Source organism: Hyaena hyaena, unplaced genomic scaffold (genome assembly GCF_003009895.1).
Source record: "Hyaena hyaena isolate Hyena2069 unplaced genomic scaffold, ASM300989v1 scaffold_119, whole genome shotgun sequence".
In the NCBI taxonomy this organism is placed as follows: domain Eukaryota; kingdom Metazoa; phylum Chordata; class Mammalia; order Carnivora; family Hyaenidae; genus Hyaena; species Hyaena hyaena.
Genome location: NW_024080750.1, coordinates 939,906 through 961,474, shown reverse-complemented (window position 1 = coordinate 961,474; position 21,569 = coordinate 939,906). Strand labels below are relative to the sequence as shown.

The following is a 21,569-nucleotide window of genomic DNA, read 5'->3' as shown; positions in this document are numbered from 1 at the left end:
CAGCCTCTTGCAGAGAGCTGCGGAGTGCCGGGAGCCCGAAGCGGCATCTTTAATTCATGGCCGAGGCTCGAGTTTGTATTGCTAAATTCGAATTAATAATCTTTAAACAGCAATCCGCAGGCCCGGCCAGGGAGCAGCAGCCCATGCAGAACCTCGCTCCCGTTTCCCGGGCTGCTGTCCTCCAACCGCCCTGGGAAAACCGCGAGCCGCGGCAGAAGCGCGTGGCAGTTGACACGGCCGCGCCCAGGTTCATGGTCGGCACTGGCGTTCTCTCGCCCACACTGGTGTAGGCTTTGCAGGCGCTCCGGACTCAGGTGCGATGCCAGCCGGGAGCGCAGGCCGGCTGATAGCAGCGGGGCCGTGTCACCATCCACGATGGAGCAGTGGGGGGCGGGCCCTTCCTCACCGAAGGACGGACGAGTCTGTCCACCGGGGCGGCGAGGGGCCAGACGAGCGGCCCGGAGGTCAGACGCTGATTTCATAGCCACTCGAGGAGGGCCAGCCCCAGAGCAAGGGGCAGAACGGGGAGAGGGGCCACCCGAGGACATGGCCCCCTGCCGGGGAGGGGCTTCTGTGGCGGCGGCCCAGACACTCCGTCACAGAGCACCAGGGGCGCCTGGTAGGAAGTGGGACGCTTCTCCGGGCTGTCGGGACTTGACCCATCCGTGGGCCTTTGTCCAATGAAGAGCAGGCTCTGCCCGAGGGGGTCTCGCTCCATCTTAAAAAGCTCATACTCCACGTGGGGGAGCCTGATGCCCAGCGGCAGGCACCCATTGGTGGCTGTGACGTCCCGCTCGGTCCCCAGGGACCAGGCCCCCGGGCCCCCACAGCTGCTCGGTTCAGAGACGTTGAGCAAGGCTGTGGTGACCTGGTCCATAGGCGTCACCCGGGCCCGCGTGACCTGAAACACGAGTTCGGTGCCCCCGAGGACCTTGTTGGACGGCGTGCCCCGGGTGTACCGGCCGGCCGCGTAGACCGTGAAGGTGGGCTGACGGCAGGCGGGGTCCGAGAAGTGGTGGTAGTATCCTTCCCAGGAGCGGTTGTGCCCGTGGAAGGTGAAGAGCCTGGTGAGGAACAGCACAGCGGGGCGCACCTCGCAGCCGGGGCTGACCCACCGGCCCCCCAGGCGCAGGGGCAGGGCCGCCGGGGCGGGCAGCACGGGCGGGTGGTGCTCGTCAGAGCCGGCGATGAGGCTGCACGCAGGGCAGGGCCGAGCGTGGTGCTGGCAGAAGGCAAGGAGAGTGGTGACCATCCGACACCGAGTGGGATCGGGGTGCGGCCTGCACTGGGGTACCGCGGGGGCCCGCTCTCCCTCCCCGCCTCCCGTTCCCAGCAGCCACTTTGCCCTTCTGGGGCCGCGGGAAGCTCCTCCCTCTCCTGGGCCTCTGCACGCACTGTCCCTCCCGGGTGCTGGCCTGGCTGCCTCCTCCTTGTCCCCGGGTCCCGGCTCAGCGGGGCCTTAGCGACACTTTTGCAGATCATAGACCTGCCACCTCCTGTGTCCGCTTCTCTCCACCCTCCCCTTGGCTGGACGGTGGAGTCCCGCAGGCCCCACGGCTACACCGTCCCCAGCGCGGTGCCAGGCTCACAGCAGCCACACAGCGATTCGAAGGAGCAGTTGGATGAATGAGCGAGAAATGGGCTGGAGGTGCCTTATGCCCTGTGGTCTGGAGGTCGTCTGCCCCACACACAGCCCGCTTGGTCCTGAGATTCAGCCGCTCAAGTTTATGTCCTTTCTCCTGGCTCACCGTTCCTCCCCCTGGCCCCCGCCCCTCACTTTCAGGACCTTTCTAAGTGCCCGGCGGTGTGCTCGGCCCAGCTGGGGCAGCCGCCACGTGCTCTGGCGGAAGATGCTGGGACCCAGTGGCCCCGGGGCCCCGCCACGGCCTCCAGCCTGGACTTGGTGGAGACGGCTGGGCCGTGCCGTCTGGAACCTCTTCCCCGTCCCTTCCGTACTGGGAACTTCACCCTCCTCAGAGCCGTGCCCTCTCCAGCTCGGGGGGGAGAAGAGAGGCTCTTTAGCTTCAGAAGCCTCCCCCAGAGGGGTGGGCATCGTCCTCTCACTCCCGTGGAAAGTGCGTGTGCTGACAGGGAGGAGGGGCCATCAAAACACTGCTGCCCACGGAACCCGGTGGCTTAGAGTCTCCCCGAGGGGCCGGCGGGACAGCGACGCAGCCCAGAGATGTTCCTCCTAGTGAGAGTGACAAGACACTGCTGCCCGCACGTCGTCAGCCAGGCCACGGCCCCGGCCGCCCCAGGCAGGGGTTTGCCTTCCTCCGTCTCTGGCCTTACTTACAGGTGTCCCTGCTTTCCAGAGTCCCCGAGCTGGGCCTGCAGTGAAGCCCAGCAACAGGAAACAGATGCCAAATCAAAGGGTGTGGGAGGACTCAGGCTGCATTTTGGAGGGAAAAGGCTCAGAAGAGGCCAAAAAGGAACCAGATATAGGCATCTTTGTGTGTGTGTGTGTGTGTGTGTGTGTGTGTGTGTGTGCGTGTGCGCGCGCTTTGGTTTGGTTTGGTTTTGGAAGGGAGCTGTTGCTCAGGATTTGGTCTAGAGCATCATTCTGAAAGGTAAATGTCCTGGGAACAGCCACTTGTCACAGCAAGGCTGACCCTGGGGACTAGCATACATTCCAGCAGGGAACCTCAGGGCAGGGCCGGGGGGCAGGACGGGCCGGGGAAAACGAGGGGCATTTTGAGAGCCCAGCTGGGAAAGTAGCTCCCTTTTTTTTTTCATTGCAAACACACACACACACACACACACACACACACACACACACACACAAGATTTCCACAGATTGCTGCTGGGTGAGTTTCATGCCAAACAAGTGGCGCTTGGGAGTTCTTGTTTAGAAAGAAAATATTGGATGATTAAGAACAAGTTTTTTTTGTTTTTGTTTGTGTTTTCATTTCCAGATTGCCACATTATCAGCTCTTATTGTTTGGGCCTGTGATGAACCTAAACTGTCCTGATTTTCATAGTACGGAAACCTGTACTATTTTCAGTTCAGTTCAGATGTTGACTTGAGGACAGAGGACGGGAAGGTACTTGGAAATGCCAGTAAATGGCTGCAAAATGCGAGGGGCAGAAATGAGCGACTGGGTAGTTAGCTGGCGTGCCGGTAATTGGGGTGCTGGCTGATAAGGGTCTGATGTAGGCATCTTAACTCACATTCTGACTGTTGTCACATTGGTGGGTGTTGGCAGGGCAGGATGCGATACAGCAAAATAACACCAGGGCTGTTCCCCCCCCACACAATCCCCCCCCCACTCCCCACCCCCACCCCTGCCTCAGATCTTCTGCAGACAGGACATCGGAGGTACTGGTTGGTAATCTGGCAAGTGGTCTTCTGCATGACACACTGAGAGGTAGCGAGCCTTTCAGGTGAGAGAGGACAGAGAACACGCATTTCCTTCTCTGATGCACTTGAAGGGGAAGAAAGATGAGAAACCTTTCTGGCGTCATTCTGCAGAGGTCTGGAGCTGTGCGTGTTAATAAACAAGGCCCCAGCCAGCAGAATTCACACTTGTGCGGAAGCCAAACTCTTACTGGTTCAAACCTGTTACATAAAGTTATCTCTCAAACAGCACATAACAGTTTCTAATTAACCCCCAGAGGTGACAGCAGGCTTAGATGATTTTGGTCGAGTGTTGGCTGATTGATTAGGATTCTACATCCAGGCAATGAATTTGGGGATCAAATTGGTTTTAAATTAACTTCTAAAAATGTTCATGTTTACCATCTGGTTTGGGTCATGGGCAAGGCTTGGGCCCCAGAGAGCATAAGGTAACGACTAATTCGTTCCTTGGGGGGTTATCTGCAGCATTTTCTTCTTTGAAATTATCTTTTTTTTTTTTTTTTTCCCGGGGAAGGGGCAGTTGGTGAGTGGATATTTAATTTAATGTCTGTGCATCTGGCACTGCTCGCCTGTGGCCGCATTCCTGATCTGCTTCTCAGTCACCTCTCAGGTTGCATCGGCCATGCTGGCTGGTCAGGCAGCGGGAGGGCCAGGAGTCTGCAGCACCAGAGCCCTGCCTGGGGAGACCTGACAATTGTCATCCTCTGTGCCCCGGGGGTCCGTCCTCTCTGTATTCAGAGCGCTTTGCCCTCCTGATGAGGTGGTGGGCACCGGTAATCACCCCACCGCCAGAGCCTTTTCCTCTCTAAGTAGGGTTAACGTCAGACCCGCCTGGAACATTGGCTGCCAAAAAGGGAATAATTTTGAGGTTACGAAAAGAATTCAGGCTGATTTTCTGATTATGAGAACGTCTCGAGCCTCTTCTCTGCCATCCGGATCCTGGCTTGGGAGGAGGAGGGGGTGGGAGAGGGGAGGGTGGTGGCTGGGATCATCCCTAGTGCCCTCCTTTGGGGTACTTCGGCAAGCAGTTGCTTCCAGAGATGAGAAATTGCCCATGTGGTTTAGTTGCTTGAGTGTTGAGTACACAGTAGGCACTGAATACATGCTGAATGATGTGATCACTGCCTCAGAGCTCAAAGAGCACTTGGTGGGGGGACTCCTGAACTCATCCATCCAATCTATTTGTTCTCACTTTTTTTTTTTTAATGTTTATTTTGAGAGAGAAAGAGAGAGAAGGAGAGAGTAGGAGCAGGGGAGAGGCAGAGAGAGAGAAGGAGAGAGAGAATCTCAAGCAGGTTCGGCGCTGTCAGCACAGAGCCTGACACGGGGCTCGATCTCTTGAAGTGTGAGACCATGGCCTGAGCCAAAACCAGGCACCCGCATTCTCACTTTTGAAAAATATTCCTTGGGTACCTAGTATGGACATTCTTAACATGGCATCCTACCTTGACTTCTCTTCCAATAAACCCTAATAAAAGTTAACTTTTCTGGGGGCGCCTAGGTGGCTTAGTCGGTTAAGCGTCCGACTTTCACTTAGGTCATGATCTCACGGTTCGTGGGTTCGAGCCCCGCGTCGGGCTCTGCGCTGACTGCCGGCTCAGAGCCTGGAGCCTGTTTCAGTCTGTGACTCCCTCTCTCTCTGACCCTCCCCTGCTCACGCTGTCTCTCTCTCTCCTAGAAATAAATAAAAGATAAAAAAAAAAAAAGTTAACTTTTCTGTAACCGTGGGCATTGGCAACGAGCCTCTGTAGCCGGGAGCTGCGGCTTTGCTGCCTGTCTCCCAGTAACAGTGTTGCAGATACTGGGAACACTGTTCACACCCAGTTAGGGAGGATAAAGGATGCATGTTCTTAGTAGTCCTGGGTTACAAATTACTCTGTTTTAGTAGAATTGGTTTCTGTTTAAATTCTATGTATTTTATTTTATGCTTCTGCCCACAGTTTTCGGAGGAGGGGTCCTTAGGCTTCAGCAGCCCCACTGGAGAAGTCACGAGCCTCCGTGCCACGCTGGCCAGGCTCCGCACTACGTGCCAAGACTAGTACATTATACAAATGAAATTCGGATTCTTTCTGCCTGTGTGCTTGCAGGCCAGAAAGGGCTACGGGGATCTTCCTCAAACGGGGGCGGTGTGCTTGTGACCACTTAATTTAAAATGTAGGTTAAGAACCTCGAGTGAAATTCACATTGGAGTTGGGGCGGGGGAAGCGCGTCTCACAGGGTGGTTCCCTCTATACTTGCAGCCTCCTGCCCGGAGTCGGGAGTCCACGGGCACCTCTGGGAGCCTGTTAGAAATGCAGAATCCCGGGCCCCGCCCCACCCCCACCCAACCTGACGCTGCATTCTCAGAAGGCGCCCAGATGATGCCATCTCAAGATGGCACCTTGAGGAAGATTCTGACAAGTGCTTCTGTCCCTGACATTAGTATGAACACCTCTGGCTCCAGGCCCACAGGGAGGTCCGCAGGCTGTGTGGCTGGCCAGCAGAGCCCTAGAGAAGGGCTGACCTCTCCCTAGTTCCCTCACTAACATTTAGTGGCCCCGACGGTATGCCAGACCCTGGGCCACGTGCAGCGACACAGGAGAGCAGCCTCCCCCACCCCCCGGAACGTCTATTTCTAGAGGAGAGGGAGATGATTAACAAGTAAACCGTGCAGCCCAGGGCAAGCTGAGCGCTGGAAAAATGCGCAGAGTGGGGACTGGATGGCACATCTGATCTGAGAACTGAGAGACACCTGCCCAGGCCCACATGGCCAGCAGCGGCAGAAGGGGACCCCGTGGGGCCCACAAGAAGGATGTCAGGAGGATCAGACACAGCCAGCCTGAAAGGCAGTTCTTTTGGAAAAAGCCAGCCCTGCAAAGACCCGAGCAAAGATGTCTCAGGCAGCGGGAACAGCATGTGCGAATGTCCTGAGACACGCAGGCCAGAGTGCGGGTGCAGAGAGGGTCCTAGGCAGGGCCCAGGCCATAGAGGGCCCGCCGGGTTGGGGCTCAGAGCTCGCCTTTCCAGGGCCCCAGACTCACCAGGGCGCTCTGAAGCGGGCGCTGGTAGCCCGTGGGCCGGTAGTGCTGCCTTTCCACGGGGTCGGTGTGGACGTCACCCAGGTAGAGCTCGTCCACTAGCCGGGGCCCGGCCCGGGGCTGCAGCTGCACGCGGCGCTGCGTGCGGACCAGGCTGAGCTCGTGCATGGTGAAGCCCAGCGCCGCCGTGCAGTCCCGCCTGGCCCGCGCGCTCAGCAGCTCGTACAGCGCCCCGGGCAGCCAGGCGCGGGCTGGGGGCAGCTGCCCGGCGCAGTCCTGGCCCGCCCACGTCCCGTTGAGGCTCCTGGTGACATCGAGCAGTGCGCGGCGGCTGTGAAAGACGATGCCCACCTTGTGCAGGTGGTAGTCGGCCTCGGTGGCGCCCCGGGTGACCCAGGAGGCTCGGCGCAGGCGGACCTTGCCCTTGATGAGCAGGGAGTGGGCGGGCTCCCGGCAGAAGGGGTCCCGGTAGTAGAACTGGTAGCCTCGGAAGAGGCGGTTGGGGTAGAAGGTGTAGGAACGGGCGAGGAACTCGGGTCCTGGGCGCACCTCGCAGCTGTCAGAGAGAGACGGGGGCCGGGCAAAGCAGTGAGAACCAGCACAGTGAGCCTGCAGCCTGCCCGTCCGGGCGGGGCTCCTGCAGCCTCAGTTTCCCCGAGTAGCCTCTACCCCAGCTTTGAGCCCAGCGGCCTTCCACTTAGTGCCTTGCGGCCTCCCCGAATCCTAATTGCCTTCTTCGGCGGACACCCTCCCTGGTGGCCTGAGTCCCTGTGGTCCCTTCTGGCCCAAGAAGCGTACAGACTCGCAGCCAGAGGACCTCAGTGGCAGTGGACGGCGCCCGGCTCCGTCCTCTGTGACGTGGAGGGTCAGACTCACCGCCAGGGCCGCTGGGAAGCATGAAGCACAATCCCTGGGGGGCACTTAGGAAACAGGGGCTCCTTCGCCCCGTTCGGGGACCCTGTGTGCTGTGAGCTCCAGGAGACGGTGGCCTGCCCCTTCTTTCTCCACTGCGTCCCCGGCCCCTGGCCCAGAGCCTGGCACCCAGCGGACGCTCCCTGGGGCCTCACTGAGTGAATGGTGGCTGGACACTTACATTCCATCTCCCCTTCACTAGGTTGACTCCCCTGACCAAGCGGCATCCGTGTCTGTGACAAGTTTGTTGATCTAAACCAGGGGTCACCAAACTTCTGCTGTAAAGGGTCAGATAATAAATGTGTGTTTTTTGTGGGCCAGGTGCTCTCTAGAGCGAAAGCAGCCGGAGACCAGAAGTACATGGGGTGGGGGAGGGGCCGTGATTGTGTGCCAATAAAACTTTATTTACAAAAAACAGGCAGTGGGCTGTCACCCCCGCTCTTCTGCTGGCGGTGACGACTGCAGCAGGGCAGGCTTGACGCGGAGGGCACCTAAAGGTCTCCTGGGCCCCCCGCTGCGCCCTGGGTCGGCGGTTCAGACTTCGCTGTTGAGGGTGCGGACGGGGCGGATGTTGGATGGGTCCCAGGGGACAAAGGAGCAGGCGGGTGCCCCCTCCACACGTCTCACACCACCTGTACTGTCATTGTTCACTCAACAGTCCCCACACCGAGGCTGATGGAGCAAAGGACACCTGTCCTTCCCCGGCAGGCGAACAGCCCCCTTCCCTTTCCTTCAGTCTTTCTGATTATGTTAAGGAGAAAGTCTCTGTTGGAGCTAATATGTCTTTAATGCCAACCTCCCTTTCCTCCCAGAGAGAACAGACTCTGAGGCAGGCGACGAATCTAGTGAGAATTTAATTATGTTGTTTTGTTTCAATTGACTCTCTTTTTACAGTTACCTCCTATTTATGGCAGGTGGCTGGGCTCTCCCTATCCACAGAGAGATTACGCTTCCGTTAAAAATAATTATAGTGCGTTGTAAATGTGTGCAGTTTACTGTATACCAATTATACTTCAATAAAGCTGTGAAGCGAAATGAATATATTTAGGTAAACAAAAGCAAGCTGGTTTAAAGAAAAATGGTAAGGAAGTGCCAGTACAGGAGGTAGTTAAAAACACAGAGGGGTGACTCACCCACCTGAGGGGTGGGCTGCAATCCTGTCCTCACCTGTATCCCAGACAGGGCTGCACGGGGAGTTTGCCCAATGGGACGCAGCAGGCCACGGCGACACCTCGCTGGTTCCCAGACTCTGGATTGTTCCCTGCGCTGCTCCCAGGAAGCAGCAAAGCCTGTTTAGAGAGCACGAAGGGGAACTTTCTAGGAAGAAAGTTCTAGAAGTTTCTAGAAGAACGGTCCTGGAATGCTGTTTTCACAGGGCAGAAGCAGCCTGCAGCCAGTTCCGATGTTCCCCACGCCCCAGTTCTATCTCAGGGTGACCCGGGCCAGTGGCGCCTGGATCTCACCTGGATTTTGGAGTCAGGGTCAAGGCAGAGTCTGGGAATGCATCCAAAGTGGCTTTACAGAGCTCACGCCCCCCTCCCTCCACCCCGAGTGCTAACAGATGTTTGGCAATCGGGCTTCTCCCTGACCCCACGAGATGCATGGAGGACGTGGAGTCCAGTCCCTGACCCCAGAGCAGGACTGGCCAAAAAAGGGACGGCAAGGGCGGGGGAGGGATGTAGGTGTGGAGGAGGCCACTGCCCCCCCTTCCCCCTCACCCAGGAGGGAGGACTCAGGCAGCTGTTAGAGAGTTCGCACTCCCCACCCCCACCCCCGATGAGGGCAGAGCACAGAGCCCATGGCCCCAGAGCAGCAAACGGGGCCTCTGAAATGTCAGGAGAGACTGTCAAGTTAGAGAATTCAGCAGACAAGCCGGATGCCTGGGCCCTCTCTGGCCTGCTGCCTCCTGCCTCGGGACATTTGCACCGGCCTTTCCCTCTGCCTCGCTCTTCCCCCGGTTCTCTGGAAGGCTGAGTCTTCTTTCAGCTCTTAACAGAATGTCGCCACATCTGAGAAGCCTTCCCTGACCACCCTCAAAAGAACGCTCCCAGGTCACTAGCTGTCACCTCCTTGGTTTTATTTCCTTCATTGCAGAGCTTAGCACCAGTTTCCGTCACTTATTTCTGTGTTAGCATGTCCCGTCTTGTCCCCTCTGTGGCCCCCCCAGACCTCGCTCATAGTCGGTGCTCAGCGAGCATTGCATACTGGGTGCTCCCGCAGATTTCATCCATCGCTGTTTGTGGCTGACGCCCGGCACGTCCCTGCCCACCAGGTCCACTCTGTGTGCGTGCGTGGGGGGCGGGGGGCGGCTGGCAAAACACTTGCCGCTTTGTTTGACAGGTGGTGGGCCTCTCGGACACTGGATGAATCATGCCACGTGGACCTCACGTGAGGCTCAGGGAGGGGGAGGTCTCCCTGCCCAGAGGCCTGTGATCGGGGTGCTCTCAGGCTCTTACCCGGTGGAGACCCAGGGCCCGTCGAGGCGCGGGGGCAGCAGCGCAGTGATGGGCGCTCTGTTGGGGAGGGGCTGCTGGCAGCGGGGGTCCCAGTGGAGCCGGCTCTCCCCTCCCGTCCCAGTCGCCTCTGCTGTGTGGGCTGCAAAGCAGACAGACGCAGGTTAGTGACCTGACTCCTTCCAGAAACTCCGCCCACCCTGCCCACCTTCCCAAGCCATCCTGGGCCACAGCAGAGAGCCAGGCAGGGTCTGCCTGCACCTCCAGCGTGGCCTCTCCCCAGGGCGCCGAGCTCCCCGTCAGCCGCACCCAAATCAGGGTGCCTAGAGTCAGCATCTAGACCCGTCATCTCCTGGATCTCAGACGTGACCACTATGGAGCTCTAGCCTCCTGGAGGGAGAGCAGCCGGGCCCCTGAGCTGGAAAGGCTCTGAGAGGTACTGTGCCACGCAGACCCCCAGGAGCCCAGGTTCCCCTTGACCTCTGCCCCGTGGAGCAGGCCAGAGCTGACACCTGCCGCCGGCACCGCTCGCATAGCGGTCCCTGCGTTGGTGTGGCCCGTGTGTGGCCCGTGTGTCGTCCGTCAGCACGTCACGGGCCCCCGGCCGGCACCTGGCACACAGCGGGCGTCAGGGAGCGAGCGGTGGGTCCACGGGCTGACGCACACGGCTGACGGGGGTGGGGGGGTGACCCCGGGAGGAACCGGAGGCCCAGGGAGGTCGGCCGTGAGCAGCGGGCGCCTCAGACCCTCCTGCGTGGCCCCCGCATGTGCTCATCTGACGGAGACCGGCCAGGCTTGGCCGCTCGCTGCCCCGACGCGAGCACCCCAGGGCCTTCAGCTGCTGAAGAGCAGCAACCGCTCCAGAAACCGTCACCTCCACTCAGAGGGCTGGGCCTGACACGACGCAGATGGCGGGCGTGTGGGAAGCTGGGCGGCGAGCAGCGTCCAAGTATTACAGCAGCGAGCTGTGTCCGGGGGCGGCCGGCCTCGACCCGCTGGCCAGCTCCTGCACAGGGCTTTCCAACAGCACTTCCTCCCACCGAGCCTGGGGCCCAGGTGGGGGGGGGCAGAAATAGCGGGGGACACAGGCCCTGATGGTCCGGGGGCCCCAGGAAGGCCGGATGCTGGAGTGGGAGAAGCAGATGAAAGGTACGGCCCACCCCCTCTCCTCCGCACATCACACCCCTGGCGCCCCTGCCCTGGGGAGGCCTGAGGGTCCCACACCAGCCCCTTCGCAGCCATCCGATGGGGCGCACGGCCCCCAAACTCTCTGCGCCCCGGCAGCGTCCCAGGAAAATGAGGCAGAGTAGACCCCTCACTTCCTGGAGGCCGGGGGTCCCATTTAGAGACTCTTGGGGTCCCCAGAGATCCGCAGACGTGATGCCCTCGTGGCCACATTCATGGCAGCCATGGTTCTTGTGGGCTGAGTACCACGCCCACGGGTTTCGTTCCCCGCCTGACTTTTGTGACTGCCGTCAGAGAGGGACGTGGGTGTCAGCCTCCTTCTGCACAGAGAGACAGGCTGGTGGGCCGGGCTTCGCGCAGCGGGGCACGTGCTGCCCATGGGACAAAACCCAGGTGGTCAGGCCCGGGCTGGATGGTTTGCTGTTGGCAGTCTTGCATCACAGACAAGGAGAAGGGGCTGTTTCCAAGACCCAGTGGGATGCATTTGCTGAATGAATGAATGAATGAATGAATGAATGAATGAATGAACGAACGAACGAATGAACGAACGAATGAACGAACGAACGAACGAACGGATGAAAATGCTGATGCAGCGCTGGGTCCTTGCCTATATTCCCAGCATGTCCTATAGTTGATTTGTGGGTTTTAACCCACCAAACAGGAGACATGAAAACAACCACTGTACCAACCGGGGCTGACATGGCCCCACGTGGACACGTGGACACTGAGCTGCTGGAGGGCTCTCAGGCTACACCGAGGGAGGTCTTGAAAAGGAAGCTTGTGGGTAGTTCTGTATTAACTCGGGCCCATCTCATTTCTTGAGGACCAGGACCAAGAGGTTGTGGTGCGCGGGTAGGCACGGAAATTGGGCCACGTTGCCAGTCCTCAGATGGGACATTCCCACTGAGCGTGTTCTACTTTGTCCTGTTTCTCTACGAGAAGTTAGGGTCTAATGAAGTCATGAAATCTCACCGTGTTCATAACCAACACACACGAAACACAGCGCACACCTGGAGGCCCTCTTCATGAGCACGCCGGAGTGGCACACAACATCGCACCCTGGCCGTTGGCCGAGCTTCCATTTAAAGGTTGCAAAAATTAAATCAACCACAGATAAATCACAGTCACAAATAAATATATAGAAGGTTTTCTGTCGCAGCTTTTGAGGTAGCTTTTTGAATTTTTTCTTCCTCCCCCTTCTGGCCCCCCCCCCCCGAAAAGTCTTCACAAAGGGAACACCCGAAAGCAGATGGTGCCGTGGGCCAGTTGCACAACTTTTCACAGGGACCTGATAGACTGAGTTCAATACGTGGGCCAAATTGATTTTTATCACCACGGGTTTTTAATTAACAGTGGTGTCCAGTTACCGCCATCCATTATTTACTGTTTACCCGCTAATTACAAATTATGCTGCTTTCGCACTCGTAAGAGCAGGGACGTGAGCAGGGATGTTTGAGATGAGACAGCATCATTCAAATTACCTGTGGGATTACATCCCGAGCGCCCAACTGCTCAGAACAAGCTCCTGGCATTTAAAATATGAGCTGCCCCAACCTGCTGTGTTACCTGTCGTGAGTCAGAATATGCCAGAAACAGCCTCCAGAGGCCAAGGCGAGCAGAGCCTGCCTGGGGCCTGAAGGGGGCGGGATGCTTGCTGAGCCTCTTCCGAACACGCATCTCCAGATCGGTGGCTCTGTCTGCTTCATGCGCCTGCCACACGCCGGTCATGTCTGCAGAACAGGTGGTATAATCTGCACAACTCCCGGTGACATGGGTTCTGCCGTCAGCCCTGTTTTGCAGATGAGGAGACAGGTTCGGAGAGGGCGAGGGACTTGACTACTGTCACTTACCCCAGGCAGATGCCACCTCTCCAGTTAAAAAAATAAATTTCGGCGAAATGCACCTAACATAAAACTCATCATTTCATTTATTATTTTTTAAAGTTTATTTCCTTATTTTGAGAGAGAGTGAGAGGGAGAAAGCCAGCAGGAAGGAACAGAGAGAGAGGGAGAGAGAATCCCAAGCAGCTTCTGTGTTATCAGCATAGAGCCCTGGCCACGGGGCTCAAACACACAAACCATGAGATCATGACCTGAGCCAAAACCAAGAGTCAGACACTCAACTGACGGAGCCCCCCAGGCACCCCTAAAGCTCATCATTGTAGCCATTTTATCTTATTTTTTTAAATGTTTTACTTATTTCTAGGAGAGAGAGAGAGACAGCATGAGCAGGGGAGGGTCAGAGAGAGAGGGAGTCACAGACTGAAACAGGCTCCAGGCTCTGAGCTGGCAGTCAGCACAGAGCCCGACGCGGGGCCCGAACCCACGAACCGCGAGATCATGACCTAAGCGAAAGTCAGACGCTTAACCGACTAAGCCACCCAGGCGCCCCCCTTGTAGCCATTTTATTTATTTTTTATTTTTTTATTTTTTTTTAAATATTTTTATTTATTTCTAGGAGAGAGAGAGAGAGATAGCATGAGCAGGGGAGGGTCAGAGAGAGAGGGAGTCACAGACTGAAACAGGCTCCAGGCTCTGAGCTGGCAGTCAGCACAGAGCCCGACGCGGGGCTCGAACCCACGAACTGCGAGATCATGACCTAAGCGAAAGTGGACGCTTAACCGACTAAGCCACCCAGGAGCCCCCCATTGTAGCCATTTTAAAGCGTACAAGTAAAATCCAGTGGCATTGAGGCCATTCACCATGCTGCGCAGCCATTACTGCTGTCTGGTTCCAGAATATTCTTATCACCGCAAAAGGAGGCCCTGTTCACATCGGTGAGCACCCTTCGTTCCCTCCTCTCAAACCCTGGCAATCACTAATCTGCTTTCTGTCTCCCGTTCTGGGTTTTTCCTAGAAATGGTGTTAAAAATCTGTGCCCTTTTCTCGTCTGGTCTTCAGAACACTCGTGTGAAGTGGATGTGCTTATATCTGCATCGTGCAGATGCATCTGGAGGCTTCGAGAGCTTTCACACCCAGCTCCACAACCCATGTTTTCTTCAGAGATCACAGGAGTGGGCCTGAATGACAAGGGATTTGTAGCCAGAGAAATATCAGGGCTTCGGAGAGCTTTCTTTTGGGGGCAAAAAGCAACAGAAAAGCAGTCTTTCTTCCTGTCCTAATTGGCTTGTTCCGAGGTTCTGGGAGGTGAGCCAGCTGGTTCTGGGTGCAGCAGCGAGCATCTCTCGCCCCAGCGGCTGTGCACTGATTTTAGAGGGTGTTAAAAAGCAGCCGTGGTTACCGTGGCAGACTTGCACTGTGCGGTCCACATTGCCAAGGACCGGACTGAATTTTTAAAAGGGGGTTGGTCAGGGCGCCTGGGGGGCTCAGTCGGTTAAGCATCCGACTTTGGCTCAGGTCATGATCTCACGGTTCGTGGGTTCGAGCCCCACATCGGGCTCTGTGCTGACAGCTCAGAGCCTGGAGCTGCTGCAGATTCTGTGTCTCCCTTTCTCTCTGCCCCTCCCCTGCTCATGCTCTGTCTCTCTCTCTCTCAGAAATAAATGAAACATTAAAAAATTTTAAGAAAAAACTTAATAAAAGGGCGTTGGTCTGTGCTTGATTTTAAAATATCAAGTAATGCTCGAAGTAAATCGTATTTGATAAGTAAATGCATAAACGGATCATGGACAGTCCGAGGGAGGTGCAGGCGGCGCAGAGAGACAGAGTCGACTCCTCACTCTCTGCCCTCAACAATGCAAAAGGACAGTGGCTCTGTGTCCTAGAGCTGCTCTGACAGAGGACCCCAAACGAGGTGACCCACCCAGCAGAACTTTATTCTTTCAGAGCCTCAGACCACAAGTCTGCAATCGAGGTGTGAGCAGGGCCATGCTCTGCCCCGAGGCTGCAGGGGAGGCTCCTTCCGGAATCTTCCAGCCTCTGGTGGCTCCAGCTGGTCCTTGGCTTGTAGATGCGTGGCTCCAACTTCCACCTCCGCCTCCACATGGGCTCCTCTCCTGTCTTTCCAGGGTTCTACCTGCCCGCTGTATTTCTCTGTTGGGTTCCTAGGGGAGAGCAGGGGTGCAGCTTTCCTGCCTCGGGACTGTTGTGCGTGCGGTTCCTGAGCCAGAAGAGCACTGTTCCCTCTGCTTCGGGCTGGGTTCTCCCTCTGCAGTGAGGTCTGAGAATAAATGGCAATTCCCGGCAGGCTGGTATCGAACACTCTCTTCTGCTCTTTCATTCCCTCTGTTTCGTGTGGCGCTCGCTGCAGCTTGCAGTGATTTCCCGGATTTCTGTTCCTTATTTACTTTTATTTGTTGACCTTTTAACTTGAAATAATCTCAGACTCACAAGAATGTTGCAAGAGCAGTAGAAAGTGCTAGCATACCCTTCATCTCAGTCCCCAATGTTAGTATGATGCACAGACATAGTTCTTGGTCAAAACCAGGACATTAATGTTGATACAACGTCATTAACTAATCTCCAGACCCTACGCACGGTTCGCGTCTGTCCCATCCGTGTCTCCTTTTGGGTCCAGGATCCAGTTCCAGATCACACATCACATTTATTTTTCACGGCTCTTGTCTCCTTTCACCAGAGATATTTCTTTGGTCTTTGTCTTTCACGACCTTGCTGCCTTTGAAGAGTGCTGGTCGGTATTTTGTAGTCTGTTCCTCAATTTGGGGTTGTCTGAAGTCTCTTCATGAGTAAATTCAGCCTCTGCAGTTTGGGTCAGAATCCACAGAGGTGACGTGTGGCTGCCAGTGAGACACGTGGTGTCACATCAATTTGTCCCAATACTGGTGATGTTCGATTTGATTACTTGCTTAAGGAGGTGGCCGCCAGATTTCTTCACTGGCAAGTTACTGCTTTTCTTTGTAATTAACAATTGTCGTACGGGCACCTACTTAGAGATAATGTAAATATCTTGTTTTTCATTGTACTTCCTCCTCCACTAATTTCAGCATCTACTGGTGACCGGTGATGGCTCCTGCCTACAGCAGTGATTACTGTAGTGTCTTCCAGATGGAATTTCTCCAGTTCCACCAAACCTCCGGAGCCCGTTGATTGGGATTGTGCTGTACGGGAGGCCTCCCATCTGTTCTCCCGTCTCTCATTCAGTTGCTATTTGTATTAGTATAAACCTGGATATATTGATTTTATAGGTTACAATCCATTGCAATCATTATTCATTTTGTTGCCGAATTGTCCCTGATTCAGTCGTTAGGAGATCCTTCAACTTAGCTCTTGGGTAACTCTCTACATGCCCTTGTCATTTTTGTGAGCACTTCCTCATTTTCTGGCACCGGAAGATCTTCCAGGTTCATTTTGTACTTTCCTTGCTCTTGGCCTGGAATCAACCATTTTTTTAAGGAGTCCTGGTTCTCCCTCTCTCCGCCCCCCCCCCCCCCCGGTGGATGGTATTTAGAAACCAAGATCTGGGCTCTGGGTGTGCTCATTGCTGCTGGGGTGTCACACAAGGTTCCTCAATTTTCTTTTTCTTTCCTTTCTTTCTTCCTTCCTTCCTTCCTTTCCCTTCTTTCCTTCCTTCCTTCCCTTTTTTCTTTTTCTTTTCTTTTTCCTTCCTTCCTCCCCCTTTCTTTCTTCCTTCTTTCCTTCCTTCCTTTTTCTCTTTTTTCTTCTTCCCCCTTTTCTTTCTTTTTCTTTCCTTCTTTCACCTTCCTTTCTTCTTTTATTCCTTCCTTCCTTCCTTCCTTCCTTCCTTCCTTCCTTCCTTCCTTCCTTCCACTTCCTTCCTTTCCCTTCCCTTCTCTCCTTTCTTCCTTCCTATCTCTTACTATCTAGTTTGCCTGCTACATAAGAAGAGGTCTTTATCTCTCTTGCTTACTGCTGATTCTTCAACACCTAGGACAATGCCTGATGGATGCTCAATCCACATTTGTTGTTGAGACAAGAAAGCACTTGAGACAAGAAAGCTCCTGTAGTTGAATGAATGAGTGACTCGTGCACCGTAACACGGATGCACATGAGTTCCCTGTTGACACTTCTCCCACCCTTTGGGGTTTCCTCTCCTAAAAATCAGCTGGTGACTTCCATCATATGTGTGGCTATTAGGATCAGGCTTGAAATGGAGGCAGAGTGAGGCTTACAGTTGCTGGGATCACTAACAGTCTGGCTAAGGAGCAAAGATGGTGGGCAAGGGAGCCCCCAGCAGGCTGGGGGTCTTGGATGAGCCAAGCAAGGTGAGAGGAAAGGGAAGTGGGTGGAGAGAGATTTAGGTGAGCATCAAACCTGCTGAGAGCTTCAAGGACAGGCTTCATCCAGCATCAAAACCTGATGCCAGGTGCTTTGCTTTAAATCCTTTGTTGTTGTGTGTGCGTGCGCATGTGTGTGTGTTTAAATGTTTATTTATTTTTTGAGAGAGTGAGTTAGAGGAAGGCAGGGCTCAGAGAGAGAGAGGGAGACAGAGAATTTCAAGCAGGCTCCGCACTTGTCAGCCTGGAGCCCAATGCAGGGCTTGAACTGACGAATGTGAGATCTGGACTTGAGCTGAGATCAAGAGTTGGGCACTTAACCGACTGAGCCACCCAGGCGCCCCAAAGCCTTTGTTGAACTTGGAACCCACCCCAGCCAAACCTGGACCCCGATGTGGTTGTAGACCCCCAGGGAAGGCACTGCATGGCTCTGTGGCACTGCTCAATGGAAAAAGAGTATGAGCCACAAACGTCAGCCATGTATGTGACTCTATGCTTTCTAGCATCCACAGTGAAAAGGGTAAAAAGTAACAGGTAAATTAATTTTAATGATCTTCAGCCCCAAATAGTGTGTCTTAACATGGAATAAATGTGAAAACTATTCATGAGATACATGCTCTTTTCCATAAAACTCTTGGAAGTCAGGTGCGTATTTACACTCAAAACACAACTCAGTTTAGAACTGGCTGCATTTTGGAGGCTCGGGCCACACGTGGCTGCTGCACAGGTGGCCTCACTCTAGCTCAAGAATGGGGTGTGTCTCTTCCACCTTTGCTTGTACTCAAGGTTTTCAAGCTGGTTTCCAAAGACCACTAACATTTTGTTCTGGGAGAAAAGAGGCGTCCCAGTGAGTGGAGCGCTAGCCTCCACTCCCCCACCCCACTTTAGCCCAAGTAGCCCCTGGTTTCTATATTGGAATGCAAATTAAAATCTGCTTTGGAAAACAGTGTTCTCTTGCTTAAAAAAAAACAAAATAGGAAACCCTCTGGTTTATTTCAAAATCCTCAGCTTGAGGTAATTCACCTAGAATGTTTGGAGTTGGAAGCCTACGCACATTTTAAATAAAAACCTCTGCCCCAAAACATAAGCCCTCTTGATTAGAGGTGGCCGCTTTTTACAGATGGACACGTGCTAGAGTGAAGTGGGACACCCCGGCTGCTTCGCCAACAAGCTCAGAAACCGGCTGTTGGCAATGGCAGCCGTCACCGCGTTGCTACAGCAAAAGATGTGCTTTCCGGTGAAGTCATTGCACAGAAGGCACACGGAGTTTCCATGTAAACTCCCCCGAGGTTACAGGCTGTCATGTTATGGCAGGACCAGCAAATTGCAGAAATATGAAGACAAACTCTGAATTCTAAGGAGTCTAAACCTCCACTCTGGTGTGGATGGCTGGTCGTCAGAGCCCTCATATGTCCCTCATTTGGCCATAATTGAAACTCATCATCCATCTAATCCGAGGCCTTTCTGTTCAAGGCCAAGTGTTGGGGGCGGTGAGGTTGGGGGTTGGGGGGAGAGGCTCTGTGTTCTTGGGAAACTCAGAAACAGCCGTGCCCTGGAAAAAGTACACTCCACCGCCCACTCCCCCAAAGCGTCCAGGACTTTGAAGCGTGCCCTCCTCTGCTTGCTGAGCTTGGAGGTTTGAAAGTCACCCTGAGGAGCCCTGGAGGGCCTGAGGGGCTGGGGAAGCAGGTTCTGAGCTGGCGGGAAGGGAGAGGGCATCAGAGTCAGATGTCAGCGTGCCCGAAGGCCAGTGGAGGGCACAGTGTGGAGTGTGCACTCAGCCCCCCATGAAAAGTCCCGGCGGCAGGCTGGACCACGGGGGCGGTGGAGAAGGTGGGCTTCCCCTGGTGCCACTTGAGGGGGTGATTGTTTTACGTTCGTGTTTCCAAAATTGAAAACACTTTGTAACGGGGAGCAGCTGGTCATGCAGACACTTCCCGCCCCCCCACCCGCCCTTCCCCCTACCCCCGCCCCAGCCTGTTTCCTGCTGAGCGAAGAGGAAATGTACAGCTCCAGGGGTGGGAAGGGAATGGGGGTTTGGGAAATGAGTCTGGCCCACCAGGCCTGGCTCATTAGCCAGTGTTTTTTGTTTGTTTGTTTAGGAATGTTCCAGCACAAAAACGGTTCACATCAAAACTCTCCCTCGGCCCCATGATAATGCTAATTACCCCTTGTTCTGGCTGGGGCTTCCACCCAGATGAAAACTGGAAAATTCCAGCCAAAGCCCAGCTGTTTCCAAATAGCCAAGGCATTGGGGTGATTGATGGAAGTTTTCGCCTTTTCACCCAGATGTTCTGGTGTCTTGGAGGCAAGGCCTCGTCAGCGAGTCTCGCGCCCGTGTTCCCAGATCTGCACGTTGACCCTTCGATGCTCATAATCTGCACCACATAGTCTCCAGCCAGTGCTCTCCACCGATACCGGTGATCTGCCCTGTGATTCGAGGAGGGCGTGGGGGCTCGGACAGATAAAGCGTGGGCTCTCCCAGGACCTCGGGGTGCACCGAGGCCGACATCCTTGGTGCCTGCTGTCAGGGTGTGGTTACACCCTCAGTCAGCATTTGCTCCACAGAACATGTGTCTAGAAGTCTCCCATTGGACTGAATCTTTGTTCGCCCTCTTGGCAGAACCCTGAAGCTCTCATTGCTCCACAGAATAGGAGTTGGCTAAGATGATCACAAGGTTTTGACACATTCAATGAGAAAGAAGACGTGTGAGCAATCGCGGTGAAGACTCTGGAAGAGTCCAGGAAGAAAGCAAAGCAAGAGGGATCTTCAGGCGGCACCTTGAGGAGCTTAACTCTTCATGGGGCCTTGGGAGCTGGTTCTCCACCAGCTCTTCGCTGGAGGGGCCAAGAACGTTCTGGTCCCGCAGAATCATTTAGGTCTTAAAGAGAGAAGGATGGAGGCCCATGGTTTCCGTTGAGTGTCTTTGGGTCTGAGAAGCGCTGGGAGACGCGGGGGGGTCACGGGGAGCAAGCCCGTCGTTGGGGGAAGTACACCACTCACCGGGCTGTTCTTGGGAGTCTCCACAAGGGGGCCCTCTTGAGCTTTGGTTGGGGCGGTTGGGCGCCCCGGGTGAAACCGGGCACTACCTCCTCCAGCATCCTGCCCCCGCCTGGGGCCACCAGGCCTCCCTTGTCCACCCGGACTCCATAACGACGGAGTCCATGGAAGGCCAGCTCTGGGCCCCATGTCGTCTCCCACTGGGCATCACTTCCACTCCACAGAGGACGTATTTGGAGACTAAAGGGCGCAGGCAATGGGGTCAACCAGGCTTGCCTCCTTTCAGAGAAGTTTGCAGCACGGAACAAAAACTCCAATCGGAACCACAAGAAAGGGCATCTAGGAGGCTTCATAAACAATGAAACAAAACATTCTGGCTCCTTGAGCCTTTTCCCTAAAGACACGTATTGGAGGGGGGGCGGGGGAGGCTTGGGGTCAGCTATGACAGGAAGCATGGAGATTTTAAATGCAGGAAAATTATTGTAATTTAACAAATCAATTTTTCTTACGTTGCGTTGTGATTAAGTTCGTGGTCTCTTCCGCACATTGAAAATAACGAATTTCCCCAGAGTGCAGTTTTGTGGGAAAACCTCCATTATGTTTCGAAAAACCCATTTTGTTAGGAGTTACCAGATTTTATTTTAAGAGAAATGGTAATATTTAATTATGGCATTATTTTACCGTCCAGAAAATTAATGTGCTTTCAGAGTTTTAGGAGTAAGGCCCTGCTCTAAGTCCGAACCCTATTTTTAAATTACCATACAAATAGAAACCCAAAGACGCAAATATTGGCATAAGTGTTGCAGACAAGGTCCAGGAAAATGCGTTGGCTTCCTAAATGTTAAATAAACAGGCTTGTAATTCTTGCCTTCCCCTGCGACCTTGGGCCGGGGGCGGCCTCACGCTGGGGAGGCACACAGGGCTCACAGAGGGGACACGGCCGTGCGGACTGGATGGACACAGAGGATTCATCATCTGCGTCCCTGGGACCATCCAGGAATAAGCTCACGTTTCTATAAAGCTCCAAAGTCTGCAAAGCCCACATTCACTTCCCCACCCGGTCGCGCTAAAGCCTTTGGGACGGGAAATTGATCACCCCATCTTACAGACAGGGAAACGGAGGCTCAGGAGAGGAGCATCGGAGAGCGTCAAGCTTCCGTCACACAAGTCGGTGGGTGGAAAGGCCCAGTCTCCAAACCAAGTCTGTTCCCTGTACATTGTAGTCTCCTTCCACCTACACACAGCCCCTGGGCCGTGCTTGACATTTATTGAGCGCCTACTGTGTGCCTGGACCCAGGTGGAAAGATGCTTCTACGAGGGCTCAGGGTCTGGTATCCCGAACCAGGGCAACAGAACCCTGGAGATGTTCTGCGTGGTGCTGACCCAGTTTGCCAGGAGGGGCCTCGCCGCCTACGTGCTCCTTGAGTGTCGCTACGAGGGCTGTAACGGGCACTCGGGCAGAGGCAGGGGCGGTGGCAGGGAGGTGTGA

The 21,569-nt window shown here is 55.0% G+C and overlaps 1 protein-coding gene across 1 annotated transcript; it reads right to left on the bottom strand.

Moving 5' to 3' along the window:
• Positions 1 to 478: 478 nt before the first annotated feature.
• On the bottom strand, positions 479 to 19,591 carry APCDD1L (APC down-regulated 1 like). The gene is made up of 8 exons (XM_039236884.1): positions 19,498 to 19,591; positions 17,462 to 17,517; positions 11,060 to 11,209; positions 10,697 to 10,785; positions 10,253 to 10,351; positions 9,744 to 9,893; positions 6,379 to 6,931; positions 479 to 1,222 (listed from the first exon to the last, which is right to left on the bottom strand). Exons 1-8 carry the CDS (start codon positions 19,589 to 19,591, stop codon positions 479 to 481), a joined length of 1,935 nt encoding a protein of 644 aa, XP_039092815.1.
• Positions 19,592 to 21,569: the final 1,978 nt, after the last annotated feature.